At 44.9% G+C, this 24,611-nt stretch overlaps 1 protein-coding gene across 1 annotated transcript; it reads left to right on the forward strand.

The window, feature by feature from the left end:
- Positions 1 to 6,201: 6,201 nt before the first annotated feature.
- On the forward strand, positions 6,202 to 17,662 carry DCK (deoxycytidine kinase). Its single transcript, XM_074147201.1, has 7 exons — positions 6,202 to 6,321; positions 8,610 to 8,728; positions 10,199 to 10,392; positions 10,878 to 11,025; positions 12,565 to 12,680; positions 13,165 to 13,264; positions 16,362 to 17,662. The coding sequence occupies exons 1-7, from the start codon at positions 6,252 to 6,254 to the stop codon at positions 16,386 to 16,388; spliced, it is 774 nt and encodes a 257-aa protein (XP_074003302.1). The 5' UTR covers positions 6,202 to 6,251; the 3' UTR covers positions 16,389 to 17,662.
- The last annotated feature ends 6,949 nt before the right edge of the window (positions 17,663 to 24,611 follow it).

Raw genomic sequence — 24,611 nt, forward strand, 5'->3', positions numbered from 1 at the left:
ATACAAATATTTGTCTTATTTTTTTAGAGATTAATGTAGAATTTTTCAAAACTAGGTATTTCTTATGAAGAAAAGCGATGGTGAAGTTCTGGTCGCTAAAGCGAAAGGATGAAGGCGGTTGTCAAAATCACAAAGATCCTGTGTTGATTAAGTAGTGACATGTCTATTACCGTAGGTTTTGGCTTTTCATAGTTGCTTTTATTTTTTTTAAACAGGAAAGTGTCAACTTGGCTCAGTCACTTTGCTTAAGTTTCCTAGTGTTTGCCAAATGAATGGTTAGTTTGCACAAATACAGTTAGGGAAAATATTCCATATAGAAAACGCACTGGGTTAATACTAAGAAAAATGTGGCTTGAAAAACAACTAGTGAAATGATTGTGAGTTATGAGTAAGAAGAGCCTGGCTCTGTGGAAGGAGCTCTGGTGGCTCCGTGGAAGGAAATGTATCTTGGAGGGTATATAATTTCATGGACCACTTTGGATTTAGGTTGGCGGGATGGCGTTCTGCCCCATTTAAAATTGCAGCCCATCCCCGAGGAACTGCAGCAGCTGGGAAAAGAAATAGTGAATTTGTAGTGGTTTGTAATTCGGTAAGTGCATCTTCTGTTTCTGAGAAAACCTGACCAAAATGTGGCCTTCCCCCACCTGGGTTAGTGTCTTTGCCTTGGAAATTTCTGCTGCAGCTCTGTCAGTTGGGTGTCCCTTGGCAGAAGCCCGTGTGTGTGTGTGTGTCTGTCTGTCTGTCTTGTTCTCTCTGGGTCTTGTCAAAGCCCTTGTATTTCAGATTCACAGCAGTCTGCATTAGGCTCTATCCCATCATATCACTAGTTGCCCAATACAGTACACCAGGGGTTAATGCTGCTGGGCTTTGCTAGATTGTGACGCTACAAAAACACCGTTTTTAGACCTGAATAACATTAAACACCTTAACTGGCTGCTGGGCGCTCGACTGGCTCTGGAACCCCTAAAATTTATGGGGGAAGCCAAGCGACAGAGAAGTTGAGCTTATATTTTGTGCGCCTTTGCTTGACTGAAAATGCTGAGTAAAGTGGAAAACACGGTGCAGCAGCCTGTGAAATACATAAGTGGCCATTAGTATAGCAGCTAATAAACATCTAAGCACAGTAATAAACTTAGAGTCGTTTGGGAGACCAGAATCACTGCTTCTGACTTAGAATGATGTATTTCCGAAGCATCTGAAGGTTATTTTAAGAACTGTGTTCTCTTCAGCGGAGCTAAAATTCCAAGTCTGCTTAAACTGCTTCCTGGAGAAGCAACTGAATATTTTGCTACCTCTTCTGTCTCTTTTTTTTTTTCTTTTTTTTTTCTTTTTTCCCCTGAACAGACAACAGTTGAGAAAACCTGGTATTGAGTTAGAAACTGGCCTCGTGTTCCTGTTCCACTGCTGCTTGCTTAGAAATGACAAGCTGGGAGCATCGCGTGGTGAAGGAGGGTCACGCAGTGGGGTTCAGGCTGAATTTAGGTTTGGCTGCACTGATGTTAGAAGGAGAGGCTGCTTGTAGAACACCTGCAGTTTAGCGTTTGTAATTAAGGCAGTCCTTTGTTTTATTCTAAGCTTCATTATAGCTCGAGAAAACATAGAATGTATTTGGCTCCTTGGGCAGATGGGTGTCATTGCCCGTTATAATCTGCTCAAAGGACAAGGGAAACTTTCAGTTTTCCTCATGTTTCGTCTTTTTTAATGTCCTACAGAATTACCAAGTTTTCTTAATGTGTGAATGTCAAAGGAAAGGACTTTTATATTGTGTTTTTTCTTAACATTGAGTGTTGGGATTGGAGTTACCACAGTCTGAGTCAAGCCGATGACGCAAAGAAAGCTTTCCCTCAAATGCTTTAACAAACTCTTAGTTTAAAAAAGATGGAGTAAGGTCTTATCCCTTCTCAGCCCTAAGGATCTTGACTCTTCCACGTGCGTACACACACCTGGGAGGAAAAGAGGGGAGATGCTTGATGTCTGTTACCTCTTCAGGGAGCTGGGGGTTGGGAAAATATACACGAGAAAATTAGAGGCAAAAGCAAACAAGAAGCAGGAGCACAATTTCCTTTCCTTTGGCAAGTGGCCTGGGACTGGGGTATTCACCCCAGCGCTTCTGTCAGTCCTTCTGCTTGTAGGACATACCTGGTCTGGCAAATAGTGGGTTTCCCCAGGCAGTGGGAGAGTCAGGCAGTGCCGTAGCCCCTGAACGCCGCTCTCGGGAGTCGAGCGATGATGGGCTGGTAGGAGAGAAGGAGCTCCTGTGGGCAGAACGTCCTGTGAACTGGGCAAGTACCAGCCGGTGCCGGCTCTGGGCACAGCACTGGGGGGCTCTCATAGCTCAGGACTGAATAACGCAGAAGATTTAGTGTCTTTTCAGAGGTAGAGGAGCAGGAAGCTGAATTTTCAGTGGTGCAAGAAGCTGAATTTCAGAACATGATGTTCCACACCCAGCCATTTCTGCCTGCTGCTCTCCCAGGGGTGTTTAACGACTGAAAATCTTCAGCCACAGGGGCGTGAAGGGTGGATGCGGTTTGATATTAAAAACCCTGTCAACTTTCCACCGAAACCCCTTTTTTTGAGTTGAGTCAGTGCTGCTGGAGAGGCTGCTGTCTCCTTGGTGTCATGCACCAGCAAGAAACTCGAAAGAAAACCATTGAGAAGCGAGGATTTCCTCGGAGCGATACCAGTGCAGGAATTCTCTTTTTTTTTTTTTTTTGGCATTCTTCTGCTTTGGAAGGGTTCTGTTTGGTTTTTTTTTTAAATAGACAATTCTAGAAATTCCGAGGCATCTGCTGCAGTTCAGCCAATCAGAATTAGAATGTATTACATAAAAAAAAAAAAAGAGCATTTTTTTTGTATTTAATATCTGGCAGTAGAAAACACTTTTACCCAATAGTTTCTAGGCTTGTAATAAAAGCTTGGAGATCATGATTTGCCTGACAGCTGTATGAACACATTGTTTAATTATACAACACTTGAAAATAACAACATTAAAGATAGGTATGCGGCGTTTGGGGTTTAGTATCCCTCTGCTGTTTTATATTTGCAGCTTTTAATTTGTTTATTTTTTTATAGATTTTTTTTTTTTTTTTTGCTTCAAAAAGCCGTGGGACCAGAAGCTTGAGGTGTGTTTACACTCTGGAAGTGAGGGCAGGTGGAAACGCTCAAACAAAAGGTGCCATGTTGTACAAACCCAGTCTGGATGGAGTGAATGTGTTTCTAAAATTGTGCATTTCCTGGGGGAAAAAGGGGGGGAGGACACCCCCCCACCCCCCCCTTCGCCCCCAAATAAAACCCAGAGCCATGAACCCTGAACAAACCCCGCGTTAAAAACCAGACTGTTATGTGTCACGAGCGGAAGGTGCTGGTGGGGTGACACCAGGCTGAGCCACCAGCGCCGGCCGAGCCCTTCCAGTTTAAGAAAAATCCTTAAATTCTGTGGTTTGTGGTGGTTTTCAGCGTATTAGAGCGTGGCAGTGATTGGGGTGGTAACTTCAGGAGGTCATCTACCTCGAGGCGGGATGGGGGCTCAGCCCCCGGCGCCCACGTGGGCACCGTTTAGATGGTGTCGGATGCCTTTCTGTCGGCACAAATAACTTATTTTTTTTTCAAGTCAGGGATTCCGAGTGAAATCACACAAATGGCAAATAAAAGCCCCACGTCGTGCTGTTGCTTTGAAGGGAGAAAACAGGTTTCCAGGGGCCGGGTGGCCCCGTCCACAAGGACCGAGTTTCTTTTACTGCTTACTATGCAATGTCGAGCTTTGAACTTTTGGCTTTGACTTGAGGATAGAGAGGAGCCACGTCCCGCTTCAGTGTTTAGGGACTGAGCACCCACCCCCCCCAACCCCCCCGGTCTCCCCGACGCTCCTTTAACAGGTAAAAATACCTATTTGCTGCTATGGACTTTTCATTCCCTTCCAGACTCTTTTTTCCTTGCCATTTCTCACCCCCTCCCTTCCTCTTGACTCACCAGACACAATTTTACTATAAAACCCTCCTTTTTGGATACTTTTTCTCCTCTCCCCCTCTCCCCCACTTGCCAGAGTGCTGTATTTTACTGTATATAACCCCCCCCCCCCTCCTTTTAGCCCCACTATTTAAAAAGCTGCGGCACCAACAGATTCCTGGGTTTGTTTTTTCTTCACTAAAAGATTCCCTGGTCACCGACTTGCGTTTCCTTCTCCATTGTCTTTTTTTTTTTTTTTTTTTTTTTTCAACCCCCCCTCCTAAAACCACTGGCAGTTTGACGGATGCCCGTCATCTTTTCCTGCACATCATCTCTTTCAAGCCGAGACTAACATTTAGGGGTTAAACCTCTTTATTTTCCTGCTTTCCCTCCCATTTCCTTGTGCCAGTTGAAGCTGGCAGTCTAGGTAAATATTCCTTTTGTTTGTTTGTTTGTTTGTTTGTTCGAAGAACCAATTCCCTGAATCCTTCCTAGAGTATTGTATTTTTAGGGGAAATTAATTTTTATAGCCACTAAAACTATACTCATTATTTTTGTACGTTTTGACATTTTTCAGAGGCGTGGGGCGGAGGGAACGCTTGATTTTTCACGGCTCTTTTACTCCTCGGGCTGGTGTTGCTTAGGACGGGGAAGCACAGACCTCCCTGTGCCACGGGAGAGAGAGAGAGAGAGAGAGAGAAAAAACCGCAATAAAAATGAATGAAGTTTGGGTAAAAGGCCATTTTTTGAAGGAAAAAAAAAAAAAAGAAAGATATTACAAAAGCAACACTAACCTTTTCCTCCTTTAGAATCCTAAAATAGCTGGGAGAAAACGCGGTGCGAAATATAAAACGCAGGATGAGACCCCCGAATTGTAAACTAATTGTGCCAATATCGCTTCCCTTCGGAGTCACCGACGGAGATCTTTAGTTTTAAACCAGAACAGCTTTTGATTAAAAGAAAAGAAAAATGGGGAAAAAAAAAAAAAAAAAAGAAAAAAAAAAAGCGGTTGAATGTCTGCAAAATCTGCAACGTTGTTTATTTGCGAGTTGTAAATAATGTATACAGATGGTTGTATGTCACGGGACAGAAATATTTAAATTCTAGAGGTTTTTTTTTTCCAAGAAGAAACTGAAGGCTGTTTATAAGAGACAATAAATAGCTATGTTTGACCACAACCGTCTTTATCGCCTTCTTCAGCTTGGTCCTAATCTATCTCCTGCTCGTAGATCCATCCATTTGTATTTTCCCCCTGTACGTTGTCCACATCCCAACAAATTAGGGGTTTTTTTGGTAACTAGGGGGATTTGGGACTGTTTGTAATCTGGGGCAGACCCGAGAGCCCTACACCATCCTCAGACCCTTCTCCTTGCCCTGTGACCCCTGAAACTGGGAGGACTGGGAGAGCTTTGCTGCGGGAGGGGGGTCTCGCAGGGCACTGGTTCCATGTGAAATACTCCATTTTTGGCCGTGCAGGGCAGCACCCCTGCCTTTTGCTTTCTTTTGCTTTCTTTTTTTCCTCTTTTTTTTCTCCGCCTGCGTCCCCGACATCTCCAGCCCTCCAGGTTCCCCGTCCCACCCTGACTCCTCTCCTTGCACCCTCGGCCTGGATAAAACAGCTTTTGCTTCCATCCCCCAGCAATGGTGGGTTTCGTGTGTGTGCGCTGGAGGGAGTTTGCAGCGAGAGGCTGGAACGGAGGAGCGAGGAGCGTGTGCTGGTGGTGACTGCGCCCCTTCAGCCCTTCCAGGCTTTTTCCCCCCGTTTAACTCTTGTCGACCCAAACGGCCACACGCTGTGACGGTGGTTTGGGTAGATTTTTTAATGGTTTTCAGCAATAACTCTCCAAACAAGTGGCTTTGATCTCCTTTAAACCCAACCCACCTGTCGCTTTTAAGTGTATTTCTGGACGATTTTTGACTTTGCTTTTTGAGGCCCTCTGCGTGACCTCCGTGGCCGTTGCCCCCGCCCGCCCTTTCGGCCGAGAACCGAGCAACTCGCGTCAGGTGTGGCGCCCGCCCATCCATGCGCTCCTCCCTCTCCTATCCCCAGCACTGCCTGGTTGGATCGGCAGCTCCGCGCTCCACCACCCGCCCTTCCGCCTTACCCGGCCCGGCCCGGCCCGGCCCGGCCCGGCGCCCTCCGCGCCCCGCGGCCTTCCCTTTCCTTTCTGTCCCCCGCCGCCACCCGTACTGGGGCGGGGGGGGGGGGGGGGGGGAGGAATCCGCCGTGACGTCAGAGGCGCCAAATTCGAAGGCGGGCGCGAGCGCGGCGGTTATTTCCGTTGGGGCCCTTCACCGTTGCCGCCATGGCCACCCCTCCCAAGCGCGGGCGGCTGGAGGGCCGCATCAAGAAGGTCGCCGTGGAGGGGAACATCGGTGAGTGGGGGCCGGGCCTCGGCTGCGGGGAGAGGCCTCCCCGCCCCGGCCTTCTCCCCGCTTTCAGTCGGGGGTGTGCTGTGGAGAGAGCCCGCGGGAGGGAACGCAGAAAGATCGTCACGGGAGTGGAGCGGCTCTGCTGAGGAAAGGCTGAGGGACCTGGGGCTGTTCGGCTGGAGAAGAGCAGCCTGAGGGGGGAATCTCACGGATGCTGAGCAATGTCTGAAGTCCTGTTCTGGGCTCCCCAGTTCCAGAAGGACAGGGAACTGCTGGAGAGGGGACAGCAGAGGGCACAAAGATGCTGAGGGGCCTGGAGCATCTCTCTGCTGAGGAAAGGCTGAGGGAATTGGGTCTTTTTAGTCTGGAGAAGAGAAGGCTGAGGGGGGATCTGATCAACGCCTATAAATACTTCAAGGGTGGGTGTCAGGAGGATGGGGCCAGTCTTTTTCCAGTGGTGCCCAGGGACAGGACAAGAGGTGATGGGCACAAACTTGAACACGGGAAGTTCCATCTGAACATGAGGAGGAACTTCTTTGCTGTGAGGGTGGCAGAGCCCTGGAAGAGGCTGCCCAGAGAGGTGGTGGAGTCTCCTTCTCTGGAGACATTCCAAACCCCCCTGGACACGTTCCTGTGGGACCTGCTGTGGGTGCCCCTGCTGTGGCAGGGGCTTGGAGGAGACGATCTCCAGAGGTCCCTTCCAACCCCACATCATTCTGTGAATAACTTCGGCAACTTTCCCCTGACCCTGTAGGAATTAATGCTGTAAAAATGACGAGATTTGGGAGGGGGAGGAGAAAAGCTTTCCATAATGCTTTTTAATTTATTCCCCTTTTTGCATTGAAGTCCTGGATAATAAGGCTCCTCCTCCACCTGTCCTGATTGTAGCGTAAAACACTTGTGTAATTGCAGGCTGCCAGGTCAGACTCCTCATGTTCAGTACTCCTGCTAATTAACATGAGAAGCCTGTTTAGCTGTTGTAAAGAGGAGGAAAAGTTATGGGCTGTTCATAGTGAAATATTACTCTTCTTTTGTTTTATTTTGGTAAGAGGCTGTGCTTAAACTGGAAGATAGGAGCTGCCAGGGTGTTACTTTACCAATACGTGCGTTGGTGGTTGATAGCCAACTGGTTGGGTTTTCTCAGGTTTAATATTTCTCTTTAAAAATTTCTTGAGTAGGTTTTTGGTTTTTTTTCAGTTGGCAGCAGATTAATGACTGCTGTGCTGTAAGAAGTCACTAGTAATGCCTCTTTGTACCTGCATTTGAGAAAGCATAGCTTCTGCTTTACGTTTCCTTTGTCATTGCTTGCTTTTTTTTTTTTTTCCTTCCTGAAATAACTTGGGAAGACTGCAGCTTCAGGCCTGAGACTGCATCACTAAGTATCTTTAAAAAAATCATAGAATCATAGAATTGTCTAGGTTGGAAGGGACCTCATCGAGTCCAACCATCAACCTAACTCTGATAAAAACCATCACTAACCCATGTCTCTCAGCACCATGTCAACTCGTCTTTTAAATCCCTCCAGGGATGGTGCCTCAACCCCTTCCCTGGGCAGCCCATTCCAAGGCTTCATAACCCTTTCCGTGTCAAAATTTCTCCTAATATCGAATCTGAACCTCCCCTCGGGCAACTTGAGGCTGTTTCCTCTTGTCCCATCGCCTGTTCCTTGGGAGAAGAGACCGACCCCCCCTGGCTACACCTTCCTTTCAGGGAGTTGGAGAGAGCGAGAAGGTCTCCCCTCAGCCTCCTTTTCTCCAGGCTGAACACCCCCAGCTCCCTCAGCCGCTCCTCACAAGACTTGTGCTCCAGACCCCTCACCAGCTCCGTTGCCCTTCTCTGGACCCGCTCCAGCCCCTCAATGGCTTTTTTGTGGTGAGGGGCCCAAAACTGGACACAGCCCTCGAGGTGGGGCCTCACCAGTGCCCAGTCCGGGGGGACCATCACCTCCCGAGTCCTACTCACCACGCTTGTAACACTTGGTATTCTAATTGCAACGTAACTTTCTAGAATTTAGATAATTGACCTGGGCTGAGACTTGTTGCCATTGTTGGGTTTTGTTGAATTTGATATTTTTGCTGTGAGGTACAAAATAAAAAAGAAACCCCCTGTTGCTCAGTTAATTGATGATCTGTGGTACAGGATGGCTTTCAATTCACGCTTGTCATGAAGTCAGAAGTACATGGGTGTGGGAGACTCATTTATGGGACTTGAAACCAGAGCTGTGTAGTGCTTAAATGACGACGCTGTGGGTGTTTTTTGACTGCTGTTCTTCCCGAATACCTTTTCGACAGCTGCAGGGAAATCGACGTTTGTGAATATTCTCAAACAAGCTGATGAGGACTGGGAGGTCGTTCCGGAGCCTGTAGCTAGATGGTGCAACGTTCAGCAGAACTCTGAAGAGGATAGTGAGGTATGGGAAAAGAAGCTAAGATGAAACTTTTAAAATAATAATTCAAAAAGTCCCCCAAAACTGAAACAAAACCAGTCAAATGTTCTTCTAATTTCGGAAGACCAATATATAGACAGGTATTTTAGACAATATACATGACAGCAACCTTTTCACTGATTCTTACCGTGATGTTTGGGTTCCTGTTTTCCAGTCTGCTCAGTGTATTATAGAGTAAATGTTACTCAACGTCAGGATGTCAGTTGTAAAAGCAGTAAAAGCCAGTTCTATCTTATGTGTAAAAGCAAGGGATGGAAATAAAAGTTAAACGGAAGTTAGTTTTTGGAACTGTGATCTAGCCGGCCGAGGGCAGAGGGCTGTAACGCAGCGCAGGACTGCACACCAGATTTGGTTCTAGTGAGAATATCGTACAGCCTCAACAATGGGCCTTTGCCTGGTTGGTTTTTTTTCCTCTTCTCCTTCCCTTTTCCGAGGAAAGTTATCAGCGTTACAGATCTTGATTATTGCTTTTTTAATATCGTTTAGTACCGAAAAGCGGGCTTTCACTTTTTCCATCTTGAATAAAGCTGGTGCTTTCGTTATCCCACAGTTTCAGGAGGAAAAAAATAAAATGTTTGGGAAGTTCCTTTTTTATGTGTGTGTGTGAACCAAGAGGTGTGCCTTCCTGCTTTTGTGGTTATTAGTTCTTATGAAAGTTGCACCTTAAATACTTCTAATAAGTACTTTTAAGTACTTATACTTTTAAGCACTAATAAGTACTAAGTTGGCTTAGTACTGTATTAAAAAATACAATGTTTTTCAAGGATATCGGGATCTTTTCCAGAGGATAGTTCTATATCTTTAATTTCTTACTGGAGAAACTGATAAATAAGGGTGTTCTGACTTGTGAAAGGTCACTGTAGCTGCATCTTCTCTACTTGATTAGGGACTAGAGGGGCATGTCCTGGCCAGTGAAGCCAGGCTTTCAGTTCCCATGTCTTTTAGCTGCTGGCTCGAGGTGTTTGATCTCCCTCTTGGGCTGAGCGAGATCTTTGGCCCAGAGTCAGTTCTGAACCTCCCAGGTTAGACGAGAGCGTAATCATATCTTCAGATGCTGCATCAGCAGCTGGTGACGTAGGAACTGTAATTAATAGGTGGAAAAACAAAATGAGCCCAACTTTAAACTTAGACTTGTCAGAGTAAAAGCAGCATGGATTTTTTTTCTAAAGTGCTGTCGACTTTTTGTACCGATGGGATGTCGTTCTTTGATTAAAGCTTGTAAATAGTGATCAAAGGGCTTTGGTACTTGAGCGTTTTGACAGGCGGATTGCAGAGAGTTGCCTGTTCAGCTCAGTGCCACGGGAGGAATGACATTGCTGGCATTTACAACCTTGTATTACAAATAGGGTTGAGAGGTAAATGATGCAATTGTAAACCTGAAATAAGGGCCAAACGGCTCTCAGTCAAAGGGTGACTGTATTTGTTTAAAACCAGGAGCTGACCACATCGCAGAAGAGTGGTGGGAACGTGCTTCGCATGATGTATGAGAAACCGGAGAGGTGGTCTTTCACTTTCCAGACATACGCCTGTCTCAGCAGGATCCGGGCTCAGCTCAGATCCCTTGAAGGCAAACTCAAAGAGGCAGAGAATCCCGTGGTCTTCTTCGAGCGATCTGTCTACAGCGACAGGTACGTCAGACTGAAGTCCTTTAACTGAAGATCAGAGTTCTCCAAAGTAAAATACATACATAAATAAATAAAAAGCAGAGCCTGACTGAGTTTTGTGCCTCCTTTTGACATATTTTTAGTACTGGTGAATACCCGTGTTTCTGCGCTGGGAAGGTTAGATTTGATAACTAAATCCCATCACGTAATCCTGAGGGGTTCACCGTGTTCTAATACGTTGTAAATAAATCACCACAGTGCACAAACTGGCGGCAGTTTGTAGATTGTTCCTGAACAGATACCCCAGCTGCAAATGTTACTGGTTTTTGCGGGCCCTGCTGTGGGCCAGGATGGGGATACCTGCTCTTTATTTCCAGTCCAAGCACACATCAAAAAATTCACAGAATTGCAACACTCATCTTCTTTTCTAGTTACTGTGAAGGACTTCAGGCAAAGTGATAACTCTGCTTACTCTCATTTTCATTTACATCACTCTTTTGTGTTCGCAGATATATCTTTGCAGCTAATTTATACGAGTCTGATTGCATGAATGAAACGGAATGGACTATTTACCAGGACTGGCACGACTGGATGAATAAGCAGTTTGGGCAAAGCCTGGCGCTGGATGGGATCATTTATCTCCGAGCCACTCCCGAGGTGAGGAATAAAAATTTATGACTGCACAGAGAATGAGAGCACACGTTTTGTGCCTTGCCTGTAAAACTTGATCTTTGTCTATACTTCCATGGTATTAGTGCCTTTAAAATGTAGGGTTTAACTGTGTTTCTAGACCATTTTTCTATGATAAAAGAAGAATATGCTCGCACTCAACTCCAGTGAGGTCACAATGGTGTGTCACTGTATCTTTGGTTTAGAGGATTGCTTTGAATGTCTCGGGCAAGGAAACAGTTGAGAAATTCTCCTTGAAATGTAACCTTGGAACCTTGAACAACCCGTATCTTTCACTGCTTAGGGCTCAGTTCAGATTGTAGCATTCCCCTGAAGACTACAGTACTTGAGTTATGACTTAATAGAATCTGGAAATACTTAAACAGGGAATGTTTTTTCAAATGTATCCGGTGTATTTTTAAATAAAGTAGGATGATAGTAATCTTAAAATAATTTTTTAATTATAAAAACAGAATATACATCAAGAGAAAACAAAAAAAAATACCTCTGGAACTAGAAAAAACAAAGGAAAATGCAAAAGAGTTATTGGAACACTGTTGTGATATAGAATCACAGAATGGTTAGAGTTGGAAGGGACCTTAAAGATCATCGAGTTCCAACCCCCCTGCCCTGGGCAGGGACACCTCCACTAGAGCAGGTTGTTCCAAGCCCCATCCAACCTGGCCTTGAACCCCTCCAGGGATGGGGCAGCCACAGCTTCTCTGGGCAACCTGGGCCAGGCTCTCACCACCCTCACACCAAAGAAGTTCTTCCCCACATCTCATCTCCATCTCCCCTCTGTCAGTGTCAAACCCTTCCCCCTCCTCCTATGGCTCCCCTCCCTCATCAAGAGTCCCTATATATATGTGTATATATGTATATAACAATTCATAGTTAATGTCACAGCTGAGTTGGGGGGGGGGTGTGTATGTGTGAAGCCCTTTCAGCTGGAGCAACTGTGAGTCTCTGTGACACTGCTTTGATCTTTGGGCATCTAATATTTTTTTAGAAGAAGATAACAACATAATGAATATATCTTTTGACTACAAAACTTACATGAACAAGAGAAAAAAAAAAGGTGTTTAGAAGAGCTCTAATTGCAGTAATTAACTTAAAGGTCACTTCCAACTTTGATGCTTTCAACTGTGCTAATTGTTGTAAACAACTGTGTAATGTAACGCGCTGGAGTTTCTCTGAGGGCTTTTTTACCAGACTCCCTGTTGAGGGCTTTTTTTTTTTAACTCTAAGTCAAGAATGTATATTTAAATTACAAAGTACAACAGTTTTGATTGGCTTGTTAGTGAGGCTTCGGATGTGCTCAGGACAGGAACAAATCATAGAATGGTTAGAGTTGGAAGGGACCTTAAAGATCCCAGTTCCATAAGACTTGTGCTCCAGACCCCTCACCAGCTCTGTTGCCCTTCTCTGGACCCACTCCAGCCCCTCAATGTTGTCTTTGTGGTGAGGTGCGCAAAGTCGGCAAAACCAACTAATTTTTTAATTTATTTTAATATCTTTTGTCTTTAGAAATGCTTAAATAGAATTTACTTGCGTGGGAGAGATGAAGAGCAAGAAATTCCCATTGAATATCTGGAGAAGCTTCATTACAGACACGAAAGTTGGCTTCAGCATAGGACGTTGCGGTAGGTTTTTTTTAAATGGTTATTGAAAGATGGATAAATCATTGTAAGGATGTTCCATAATGCTTTTTCCACCAGTGAAACTACAGCTTTTCCCACTATCTGTAAAGTTAAACTCCAGGAATATTTCTGTCTCTGCTTCCATAGTAGTATTGTCTTTAAATCCTGTTAATTATTGCTAGGATGTGCAGTGTGCCTTGAGCTCTCTTCACGTAGAGCTCTGAATAGCAAAGGATTCAGCTGAGCTCATTTTAATATGTAGCTGAATTTAACTTCAGGTGCTGGGGGAACAGAATGTTCAAGAATCAAGAATATATCCTAGGAGCCACGCTGTAAATCCAAGCTGCTGTGTATTCAGAATTCCTGGCTGTAATTTAGATATGCAGTTCTTTTCATGGGATTCTTAATGAAAATGCTGACAGAGACTTGAATCGTGAGTACTTTTTTTTCAGCTAGTAATATTTTCTTTGTTCCTATCGCAACACAGAACGGATTTTGAATATCTACAGGAAATACCTATTTTAACGTTAGACGTTAATGAAGACTTCAAAGGCAAAAAGGACAGATACGATCACATGACTGAAAAGGTAAAATTGCACAAGTGGAACAAACTCATGATTTCGGTTTATTGCCAGCACGTCAGTGAATTTGGGATACGTCTTGCATCTCAAAGTAGAGCATTCTTTGAAGTCAGACCAGACTTAGAACCTGTAGAACCTGATTTTTTCCATGCTATTTCCTATATTATTTATTTCCGTTAAAAAAAAAAAAAAAAAAGAAGGGAATATTCCAGGCTTGTTTGAGAAGACTTTCACTAGTAGCTTTGTTTGCAAATATAATTTCTAATTTAAATAACCCTCAGCTGTTTATAATAACTGTTATTTGCTAGTTCTGCCTCTACCATTGTGCAGGTGTCCTAGGGAACGTGAGGGGGGTGAGAGAGGAGGAAGGCTGCACAGGTCCGAGTTGGATGGCTGGGATAAAGTCTTCCTTTTTAGGCTCGTTTATTAAATTTTCACTATCATTAAAGTTTTTCTCTTCAGTTGTATTTATTATTCAAAATCCTGCTCCAAAGCAGTGGCCTGAAACTTCAGGGATGCTTTTCAAAACGCAGTTTTTTATTTTGTTCAGGGAGTTATGCTGAGTATATATCTGAAGTATTTTTTAGTTTTATTTGAAGGCATGGAAAAAAATATCTATTTGATATAAAAAGAATTCAAGTCGAGCTTTCTATTTGCATTAAGAAGATCTAATCCTTAGCACAAAAAGATGTAATATTATATTTTAAAGATGGGCCAAACTGTTAATGTTTGAACTGCTCAGGTGTCTGGTATTTGAATCGTGATGAGATTCAGCTGAGGGCAACTCGGCTTTGATTTGAGTAGTTGCAATGAGTTGCAGACCTTAGCAACGGTATGCGCACATTGTTTACCTCACGAGAAAAGCAGCTTTGTCCTTTGATCTCCGTTTATCCGTGGAGAAGTGGAACCGCTCACCTGATTAAAACCAGCCTTCGTCGTATTTGCCTATTTTTTTAAAGCTTGTTAATCGATGGAATGACCGGACACGGCAGCTGCGGAGCGAATACGCTGCACCGTCAGATAAGGCCAAGCTCAGGCACCTAAATGGGGCTTTCAGAGGAGTTTGGTGCCATGTAGCTGTCGAGTTGTCTGGGAACAGCCTAAACCCTGTCCTGGCCTTATTTTTTGGCATTTCCAGTCAGAGTGTTGGCACAGTTGTGTGTTCCCTTCTCTACACAAAGGGATTTGACCTCTTTTTTCCCCGCCTCCTTGAGCCCTGAACTAGGAAGGGAAGGGTCACAGCTGGAGAATGGGGTCTGAGATCTGTTTCCATTTCACAGGGAGAATTTGGACAAAACGTTTACAGATGGCTCTGAGTATGAGCGCCTCTGCTACGTGAGCTGGCAACGTGTGCTGGCAGCCCAGAAACCACCCGCATCCTGGGCTGCATCCTCAGCAGCATGGCCAGCAGGGCTAAGGGGGGGATTCTGCCCCTCTGCTCCACTCTGGGCCTCCAGCTCTGGGGCCACCAACAGCAGAAGGACACGGACCTTTTGAATCGGGGCCGGAGGAGGCCACGGAGATGCTGGGAGGGCTGGAGCCCCTCTGCTGTGAGGACAGGCTGAGAGAGTTGGGGAGGCTCAGCCTGGAGAAGAGAAGGCTCCGGGGAGACCTTAGAGCCCCTTCCAGTCCCTCAAGGGGCTCCAGGAAAGCTGGGGAGGGACTCTGGATGAGGGAGGGGAGCCATAGGAGGAGGGGGAAGGGTTTGCCACTGACAGAGGGGAGATGGAGCTGAGATGTGGGGAAGAACTTCTTTGGTGTGAGGGTGGTGAGAGCCTGGCCCAGGTTGCCCAGAGAAGCTGTGGCTGCCCCATCCCTGGAGGGGTTCAAGGCCAGGTTGGAGGGGGCTTGGAGCAACCTGGTGTGGTGGGAGGTGTCCCTGCCCAGGGCAGGGGGTGGCACTGGATGGGCTTTCAGGTCCCTTCCCACCTGAACCATTCTGTGATTCAATGAATAATACCATATTCTCCAGCAAATTGTTGGTTTCTCTCTATGCAGTTGTCCAGCTTGAGTGGACAGAGAGGAAAATGTTCCCAGTTGAGGCTGTATCACAGCGCAGTTGTGAGGATGCTCTTGAAACAGAGATAGGAGACATGCCTACGCCCTGGATTCCTTGGGTCTTGTATCTGCTGGGTGGCTGTATTTTAAAAAAGGTGGCCTGGTCCTCGCTGCCACCTCTTCCTACCCCTATGTGTTAAAGGGAAGGAGTAATTACTCTCTTTGGAAGTGGCAGTGAAAGGGGCACACAGAAAGGCACACATCCCTGTGGCAAGAAGCGCCTTCTCAGCATGTCATCTTCCCGTGACCTTGGGTACCAACCTGTATTTAAGATGTTGTCTCTAGGGACCACACTTCAGAGTGTAGCGCTGGCCCGCTGCTGGGCACGCTGCCTGGCTTGGGTCTACTTCTCATGCAATTGCATGGTTTATTTGAGGTGCTGGCTCTTGGTGCTCTCTGTAGGATCATGGATTTCCGACTTGGGGTTCCAGATAATAGTGACGTTTTGGCCTGTAGAATGTTAATTTTTAGGTAGGTGTAGCCATTTGAGCCGCCCTTCAAATACTGGAAATAAGTTTGACAGCAGCCAAGCTACTTATGGCATTGCTCTACAGAATTGGGTATTTTTTCTAGTACTATGGTTTTGCTAGGTATCGTTTTATTATTTCTTTGCCAGCCTCAAATTCCAAGGAACACGCTAATTAGATGCATTGGTTTGTTCATTGACATTAAATACGAACGCTGTTCTGGCAGCGGGTGTGACTTGGTGTTTCCCAAATGACAGAGCTTTTGAGGTGGTCATTATCTTCCTCCTGTTTAGGTGAGACCTGCTTTTAAGATAATTCATTTGGGACATAGGGCTGTAGTTTAGGACCACGGGAGGAGTGAGCACCATTCCAACGTGTGTGTCTCTGCACCTGCTAAATTAGAGGTTCCGTGGCTGAAAAAGTTCTTGGTGGACAAGAAATGGCATTAAGCTTATTTTTTTTCCCCACTTCCTGTAGGTTGTAGCAAAGCATAAAGCAACAGAGAGGTAAAGGTAGTTGCTGTATATTTCTGTTGATAAAGACTTAGTTTGATTGACAATATCTGTTTCTTTTTGCAGGTCAAAGAATTTTTGAGCACGTTATAACCCTCTTTGAAGCGCAGGCAGAGTCAAACTGTTCCAAACATCTGCGCCGTCAAAGTCTGAAGTACAGCTTCTGCTTTTAGAGGAGGCCTCTGGAGAGGCAGGACTCAATCCTGTTGCTTTAATTGTGAGGAACAAACAAACTTTGTGACTAGGGAAATGACTAAATAAATCAGTAGGTCTGGTTATTATTATATTAAGTAACACACAAATTCTGAAGATACTAAAATTCGGAGAGTTCCCAAATGTTGCTCCTGTTTCTAATCGGACCAATAAGTTCTTCTGGAGTATTTTATTGTATTTTTTTTAATTTATTTTGTGCCCGGTAGCTATTTAATTTTCAAGAAGGTGGTGGGGTTTTTTTAGTGGAATTGATTTGGAATGGATGTTGCATTGTTCTGAGGAAGAAAAAAGTAAAAACCACTTTTGCTGGCGAGGGAATGTTAATATAACCCGGAGTTTTATATTCTAAGGTATAAAAAAAATATTGCCTGACAATTTTCATAGCTGAAGTTCTTCACAGAATGCACTGAATTCAAACAAATCCAAGTATGGCTGAAATTTTGTAGGTATCAAGTTAGTTTTTATATCGGTTTTCACAGTGCACTGCAAACTAGGATATTAAGAGCCTTTCTATTCTCTAGCATGTTTGTCGGGGTTCCCCCACCCCCCCTTTTTTTTTTTAAAGCTCTTAATAAAGCAGATCTGGTTTTGGTTGTTGGCAAGTCCTCTTTTCCTTTGGAGGAGTGCGTTTGCTTGACGGGTACCGTAAGAGGAAGAAGAAAATTTTGCAAATGTGCTCTGTCTGTAAATGATGTGTTTCTAACCCTTTCCTTAATCAGGTTTGGGATGTCAGAGGTGGTTTCCTGCTTTCCTTCCCTTTGCTCACTGGGCCTTCTGGGTGCTTGTACAAGATCCTGTGATATTTGAAGCAGGGCTGTCCTTTCTCATCTTCCTGCAGTGAGAAGGGGAGACCTTTGTGGAGAAGCTGCTGTTTTGGTGCCTCTTGTTTTATTAACTGAGCCCCTTCTGTTTCAGGTGCAGGAAATGCCACCTCCACAGGGTACACATCTCAAGTGCTGTGTTTTATCAGCCGCTTTGTTCTGCTTTAAACATTTCTGAGCGATTGCACAGTCGGCTTCTGAATGCAAAACTTTTATTGTAAAGCATTTTATTGTCCGCTGTGGTGCCTGCTAATTTGAGGTGAAATGTCTTTTTTTGTGGCTGGATTTGTGCTGGTATTCTCTCACCTTTGACTGAAAAATAAAAGTGGTTGGAAAAGCCTTTTTCAATGCTCGGTAGCATCGGCTCCCTTGTCTCGTGGAAGAAAGAATGTAGATTGCTGGTACGGAATACTGGAGGCTGCTGGTACATAAAACTAGTACAACGGATGAATTTCAGATGATGTATTCTCAGTGTACTTGGTGTAGCTTAATTTCTGAAACACGGTGACTGGCTTCAGATTGTTTCCATGACTGTGAAATTATCTTACGGGGTAGAAACAGGATTATATAAAAATATATATAAAATATATCACGCACACAACTTACTGATCAGTAGAATGTTTGGTGTAGTATTTATGTTATAGCGGAATGTAGCAATAGCATGGTAGAAAAATCTTCTTTTGGACCTCAAGTTTGCCTAGTAAAAGGAAAGGTTTTTAAGATCTTTGCTCCAGAAATGAAGTGAGGTGGAATGGATGAAGATTCAGTTCAGATTTACTTGAAGCACCATAGTAGAAGCCTTTAAATCTTGGCAACAGTCAGAACAGTAACAACTTTATTTTGACTAGGAGTGCAATTATTCCTACAGTTTCAGCTGTCAAAATTGTGGATTTAATTACAGGAATTGGAATGACAGTGCTCATTGCAAGGAGTAAACAAGTCTGAGTTCTAATAAAGCCTTCTTTTTCAGTCCGCCACAGAGCACAGACACTCGGTGGCAGGTTATCTGCGTCCCGTTCCAGAAAGCTTTACAAAATCTCTGGCTGCCAAGTTTGGGTTTGAAGGAGCGAAGTCATGCCCAATTATTCAGAATGTTTTTAATTGCTGTGGAGAGGAAAAAAACACGACGACAAACCCAAACCAGGCACCCCGACGCGCCCCTGAGCTTCTCAGGGCTTGGGAACAGGCTGGGCTGAAGCGCCCGGAGCTGCAGGATGTGTGTGTAGGACGGAGATGGCCCGAGACTCTTCTGCCTCAGCTGAGACCCCGCAGCTCTAACAGTACCTGGGACTTTTGTCTTTGTCAGTATTCTTCTCGTTGCTTAAATCTTCCTAGGATTTTTTTAAAAAAAAAAAAAAAAAACAAAAAAACAAAACAGGAATGGTGTTGGTTTTTTGCCTGTTAGAGAGATGGAAGGTTCCTGAACTGATACCTGCTCTTTGGAGATGAGGTTTTTTCAGTCTCTGAGTGGTGCGTCCCTTTCTCTCCCCTTGGGTAAGAGAGAATTTGATGGAACTGGCTAGAAACGCTTGTTTGTTTTAATCAAGTGTCATCATGATTGGGATGTGGGTTTCGTTAAGTGTTTTTTCAGCTAGGACGCAGCTTCGCATATTGATCGGTAGTGTTTTAATTGCTGCGTGAGTACACGTCTGAGCAACAGACATAAAATTGCCTCCTTTTGTTTTCAGTCCTTGTAGTTTTCTGTATAGTGGATTTTAAGTTCTTAATATAAATGCTTCTTAGAGCAGCAACCAATTTTGTGTGTAGAACTTAAATTTTCTATAATTTTGTGCCAGTTACTTATTTCTACTGCCTTCTATTTATTTAAGCAGACTTCATAATAATGGAATTATATATAAAATGTGATTAGTGTTGAGATTATTCTGTTCTTTTCCCATTACTTAAAGACTCCAGGAATCCATTTGTGAAATAAAAATGATGCAAGAGAAATTCACCATAAACTGTTAAGTACAGATCAGGGAAAGAACACATGGAGTAATAATTAAGTTATATCTTAGGAAAAAACAGCGTGCAATTGCTATTGCCAAGAGGTTTCAGCACAGGGAGGTGCAGGGACTCCCAGGTTGTTTTCCCAGCTGCTGTTTAGACTCGTGATGACCATGAGTAAATCAGTCTTTGCCTCTCAGTCTTTTCATCTTTAAAATATTGATATCTCCCGATGCCTTCAGAAGGCTGGGAGGGTTAGTTTGTTAATATTGATGCGCTGTTTTGTAGGTCTGAAGTGCTCTATTAAATAATTGAGAACGAAGGCAGCCCTGGCTTTAGATTTTTTAAGTGGGATGTTTTGGTGTCCTCATGGCAGGGGTCGCTGACCCAGTTCCAGGGCCAAGAGAAATTATTTATTTGCTTTAAAAGATATTAAGAGCCATCAGGGCAACATCAGTTGTGTTAAAGTTAGTTCACTGGAAAACTTGACCACTGCAAACGGTCCCCCGTTTGTGAGGAGAGGAAACATATGACAAATTTAATCTTGCAATAAGAGTTGGTGGTGCAGGATCTGCCACACGAGGTCATTGTGCCCTCGGCTCTTGCCGCAAGAGGAGCGTTAGTGTTTTCCCAGTGAATGGCTCTGGGAAAGGGAAAGAAGGAAGAGGTCACCCACTCGCTTTGCCAGAGCAAAACCATTAAACTGATTAGTAACTACTCTGCTGAATGAGAGAAATCCCGGTGGGGAGGGAGGGGAATGAAGCAAACCCTGTGGGATTAAGTGAAAGGCTCGAAAGGGCTGAGCTGAGGGGAGGGGTTTTGACACCAGAAGGTTTTCCCTGCAGCCACCAGCTGTTCCTCTTCTGGGGGGGAATATTAGCGCATGGATAACACTAATCCTGCCGTGTCTGGGCCATACCGACCTCCCAGCGCCGAGCCATCGGGTCCGAACGCGGACACTCCATACTGGGAGCCAGTGGTGAAGTGGTTTATTGTACCTCAGGGTGGTACGATGTAAAATCAGTGTAATCTGCAGAGCCAAAAAGTTGTGTATAGGTGATTCTTGTTCCTCCGTCTGGCTTTCAGTCCTTGGGTATGAATAACATGACAGCAGTGTAAAATAGAATAGAATGTGTGTCGGATTGGAATGTAGGCTGTTGCCTGTTTCTTGGGTTTCTGCTGACTGCTCTTCCCCATGCCTTAGGATGTACGTTCCATATCTGTATCTCCAGAATACCACCGCAGTCCAGCTCGCACCACGTGTGTTTGCTGGCTCATGGTACTCACCCACTTAGAAACTAAGGGACTTGGTTCCTGAGTTATTTACAGAGAATTTGCTGCTGCAGTTCATTCAGGAGCACGTTCCTGTGCTTTCTCCAGACTCTCCTGTCCTGCATTTTGTGCTTTTTCTCTCTGATTTCCTTTTAAGTTGTTGCGGCTTGTCTTTTAATAACTCCTTAACATATGATCCCGTATGAGTAGTAACAGACTTGTTAAAGGCAAAATTTCACTCCTGTGCAGCCTACTTGAGGCTGTGGCTTCTGCCTCTGTTCCACTTGGGTACCTTAGGTTTTCTACTCCTCTTTTCTGAGCAATCCTGTGTTCACCTACTTGGTTGGTGGGCTTCTTCCTAACTCCTCCTGGCTTCCGTGCTCTCTATGGGTGCATGTTGACAGTGTGCTCTTTTGTTTTTTTTTTTTTTTTTTTTCATAATCCTGTTCAGATTAGCCCCTGCTGGTTCCTTAAAACGATAGCTGTGGCTGGCTGGTGTTTCCAGGACGCTTTTGGCTCCATCCTCTCTGTGGGACGAGCTCATGGCCTTTACCCTGCCCCTCTCCCGGTGGCCTCAGGTCATTGACTTGCCCTGTTGCAGCAGAGTCTGGGCTGGATCAGCTGCCTGCATCCCGTCCGTGCTGCTCCTCGGGAGGAGAAGACCCTCTGTCATCGAAAACAGGACTTGACTTTTTAGGTATCCATTCCTGCTCTGCTCCACTAATTTTTTCATGAGGGTTTATTGCCATGGTGCGGCATAGTGGGGTAGGTATTTCATGCGTGCTTGTCCTTGTCAACATTTTCTTTGCTTTCTCTGCTTTATTATTGTCTAGGGGATGGGCAACATGTCAACAGACTAAAAACCTTGTTCAGGTGGGGTTTGTGTTGCAGTGTGGCGTGGCCACAGCCTGACCACAGCTCGTTAGGATACCGTGGCTTATATGGCCTGCTTTAACCACAGTTTTTCCTGGAGTGTCCTTTAAACATTCTGATTTCTGACTGGTGGACTTGCTGCGTACAGTGACAAAGGAGTAGAGCTCTGTTTAGTGGAATTGAGCAGTTTTGAAGAATTAACTGAGATTCCTTGGGGCTGGGAGCCCTCCTTTTCTTGGGCAGTCCCGTTTTCAGCACGCGTCATGCTATTGTGCCTACAATCAGGTTTTGGTAGCTAATGAGCACCCCTACTATTCTTAGACATATTGATCTCACAGGTTCAGCTCTTACCTCCTGAGATTTACTCTCTGTCCCCTTTGAATTTATGCACAAGGGTAGCTTTCTCCTCAGAGGACAGCGTGACGCTTGTGGTCTGGTGGATGATCGTTCTGCTGCTGGTGGCTTCCCATCCTGGTCAGCATTGTAGCATGGGCAGGACAGCTCTTCGGTGATGCTAACATGCTTAGATGGCATGGTACACTCTAGGAATTATTTCTAATTATATCTGCCAAGTCTTATGACTATATCACGCACTTAAACTTGTGTGATACAGCTAGAATATTCACCACATTTAGACCTTATAGCAGCCACCTTATACCTAAAGGGGCTCCAGGAAAGCTGGGGAGGGACTCTGGATGAGGGAGGGGAGCCCTAGGAGGAGGGGGAAGGGTTTGACACTGACAGAGGGGAGATGGAGCTGAGATGTGGGGAAGAACTTCTTTGGTGTGAGGGTGGTGAGAGCCTGGCCCAGGTTGCCCAGAGAAGCTGTGGCTGCCCCATCCCTGGAGGGGTTGAAGGCCAGGTTGGAGGGGGCTTGGAGCAACCTGGTGTGGTGGGAGGTGTCCCTGCCCAGGGCAGGGGGTGGCACTGGGTGGTCTCTAAGGTCCCTTCCAGCCCGAACCATTCTATGACATTTGTAGTTATTTAGCTCATGGAAGTAATGACTTTTGGTGCTATCTGTGAATGACCTGTAGTTGGCCCATGTGTGCAGTGGGGCTGGTGGAATTTGTCCATGCCAGAGATGAGTCACTAACTCACTCTCTCTGAAAAAGTTCCTGTTCTCCCAAGGTTGTTCACCCATGATACACTCAAAGTGATAATGCATCTTGGGTTTATGTTTTATTGACAGCCTGCACTTGCCCGTTGCTCTCAGATGAGGAAATCTCCAGCACCTGGTTGCACTTTTGGCTTCGAACGCTGCTGGTAGCATCGCTTCTGGGATCGCCTTTACAATCCAGCTGGGATTGTATTGGCAGTGGGTCAGAAAGCAGCGCTGAAAATGCAGCCATTCTCTCCTTGCTTGCTGTGGAGCATGGGCTGAAGGTCTCTGGATCTGTCAAGGTCCCTCTGCAGAACCCTCCTTTCAGTCAGTTTTTGTCAGGAATTTTCTGTCTCTGCATTTCCTGTCTTTGAGGGTTTTTTGTTTGCCTCTTCTTCTTCTCTGCTTGCCTTTAGCGCTGGAATATAACCTGATTCTTCTTGTCTTGGGTAGCTGTGGTTGCTTTAGACCTCGGAAGACATTTCTGTAGGGGATTAGATCTGTCCTAGGATGTTTCCTGCTGGCTGGAATAGTGTGTCCATGGAGTGATCTTGTCTTTCACTGGGAAATACTTCAGGTCTTGGAATTAGATGTAGATACTAGAATTCTCAGCCTCTTGTTGTAAGTACTGCTTTCTGCTTCTTGGTTTCAGGGTGTTAGGTTTGGGAATTTTTTTATTTGTTGCTATGTTTTACTAAAAGTCTTTGTAGTCTGTCTTTTAGGGAGCACCGTGTTCATTGAACAAGGCAAGTAACTTGATTTTTTTCAAGCATTACTCCATGCAAAGTGTCTATTTTGGTTTTTTTCCCCTCATTTTATTTGAGACAGAAGGTGGCTTTATTTTGATTTTTATCTCCTGTGGCCAACTGGGTGTATGGATTTCTAGGCAAGAAAGCCTGGCAACTTGTTACCAGCAGGAATTTTCCTAACATCTTGCCTTTCTGCTGTGTTTCTCCAAGTTGGTTGTTGGGAATTCTGTTAATTTGATGAGCTGCTGGTGTATTTCGTGCACCGTATACTGAATAACATGTTAGGACTTGCAGATTTGGCTTTCCTTATTTACCAGAAGACCTCAGCTGCAGCGTAGCTTCCTAGAGGTGAGTGAAATGAAATGTGAATGAAAATACTGTGCTTTAGATTCTGTGCATCTGCCCTGGGGGCTTCTCCATCAGCACCAGCCCTTTGGGAACCGGTGCCACCCCCAGTATAACTTCCACCTTGTTTTCCAGTCCTCCCTCTGGCTTAAGTTAACAGTTGCAAGATCACAGCACTGGTTAAATAATGGCCATTATGACTGTATGGAGTTTGGTTTTACTTTATTTGTTGGGGTTTTTTTTAAGGAGACTGTGGGCTGTTTGTAAAATTAGCTTTAATCTGAAATAATAGCAACAAAAATATTTGTATTTGAAAGCCCTTGGTGACTGTTGCTGACAGTATGGGGTCTTGGACGGGTTGTTTTTCTGAGCGTGACTCGTGGGTGGCACCTGTGCTGCTGATGGCAAGGAGTGCCTTCAGATTTAGTGTGTATTTTTAACCTTTTAACTGCTGTACGAATGGTTGGGGAGGATGGAAGGAGCTAGAGGGAAGTTCTCAGTGGTTTTCAAAGACAGGGACTTGAGGTAGACATTAAGGGAAAGAAAATTCGTTATGAATCTGGATATAATTAATGGATAGATCTACCTGCAATGAAAAGTAAGATGCAAACAGATAATGAATGAGTGTGCCTTTTTACCCAAATAAGATGTAACGCTAGCAGGAGCCAGGATGTGATCTGTAAACGATGCTGGATGCTGCAAAAAAATAGCCGTCTGGGAAATGTAAAAGGTGGAAATACTCGTGTGGGCGTTGTCAAAAGGAAACTGCACTTAGAAGTTCTACTAATACAATTTCTGCAAGCTTTTGTCTGTGGCAGTGGAGACAGACTATAAATTTAAGACCCCGGGAAGATGAGAAACTGCTTCAAAAGGCAGCGTGAGTTGAAGAATAACTTGCAGTTGAAGAGTGTTGGCGCAGCAGAAGCAGAGCGGGTGATAGAAAGGCTGGTAACCGTTTAACGAGAAGAATGGGGTGGGAGAAAGATGAGCTCGAGGG

Source organism: Numenius arquata, chromosome 5, assembly GCF_964106895.1.
Source record: "Numenius arquata chromosome 5, bNumArq3.hap1.1, whole genome shotgun sequence".
Taxonomy (NCBI): domain Eukaryota; kingdom Metazoa; phylum Chordata; class Aves; order Charadriiformes; family Scolopacidae; genus Numenius; species Numenius arquata.

What these genes read in the sequence shown, in the direction of transcription:
- DCK (XM_074147201.1), top strand. Translation starts at nt 6,252, where the DNA reads ATGGCCACCCCTCCCAAGCGCGGGCGGCTGGAGGGCCGCATCAAGAAG. An exon ending in CGATCTGTCTACAGCGACAG is followed by an intron (nt 10,393 to 10,877) that starts GTACGTCAGACT and finishes TTGTGTTCGCAG; the next exon opens with ATATATCTTTGCAGCTAATT. An exon ending in ATCTCCGAGCCACTCCCGAG is followed by an intron (nt 11,026 to 12,564) that starts GTGAGGAATAAA and finishes TTTTGTCTTTAG; the next exon opens with AAATGCTTAAATAGAATTTA.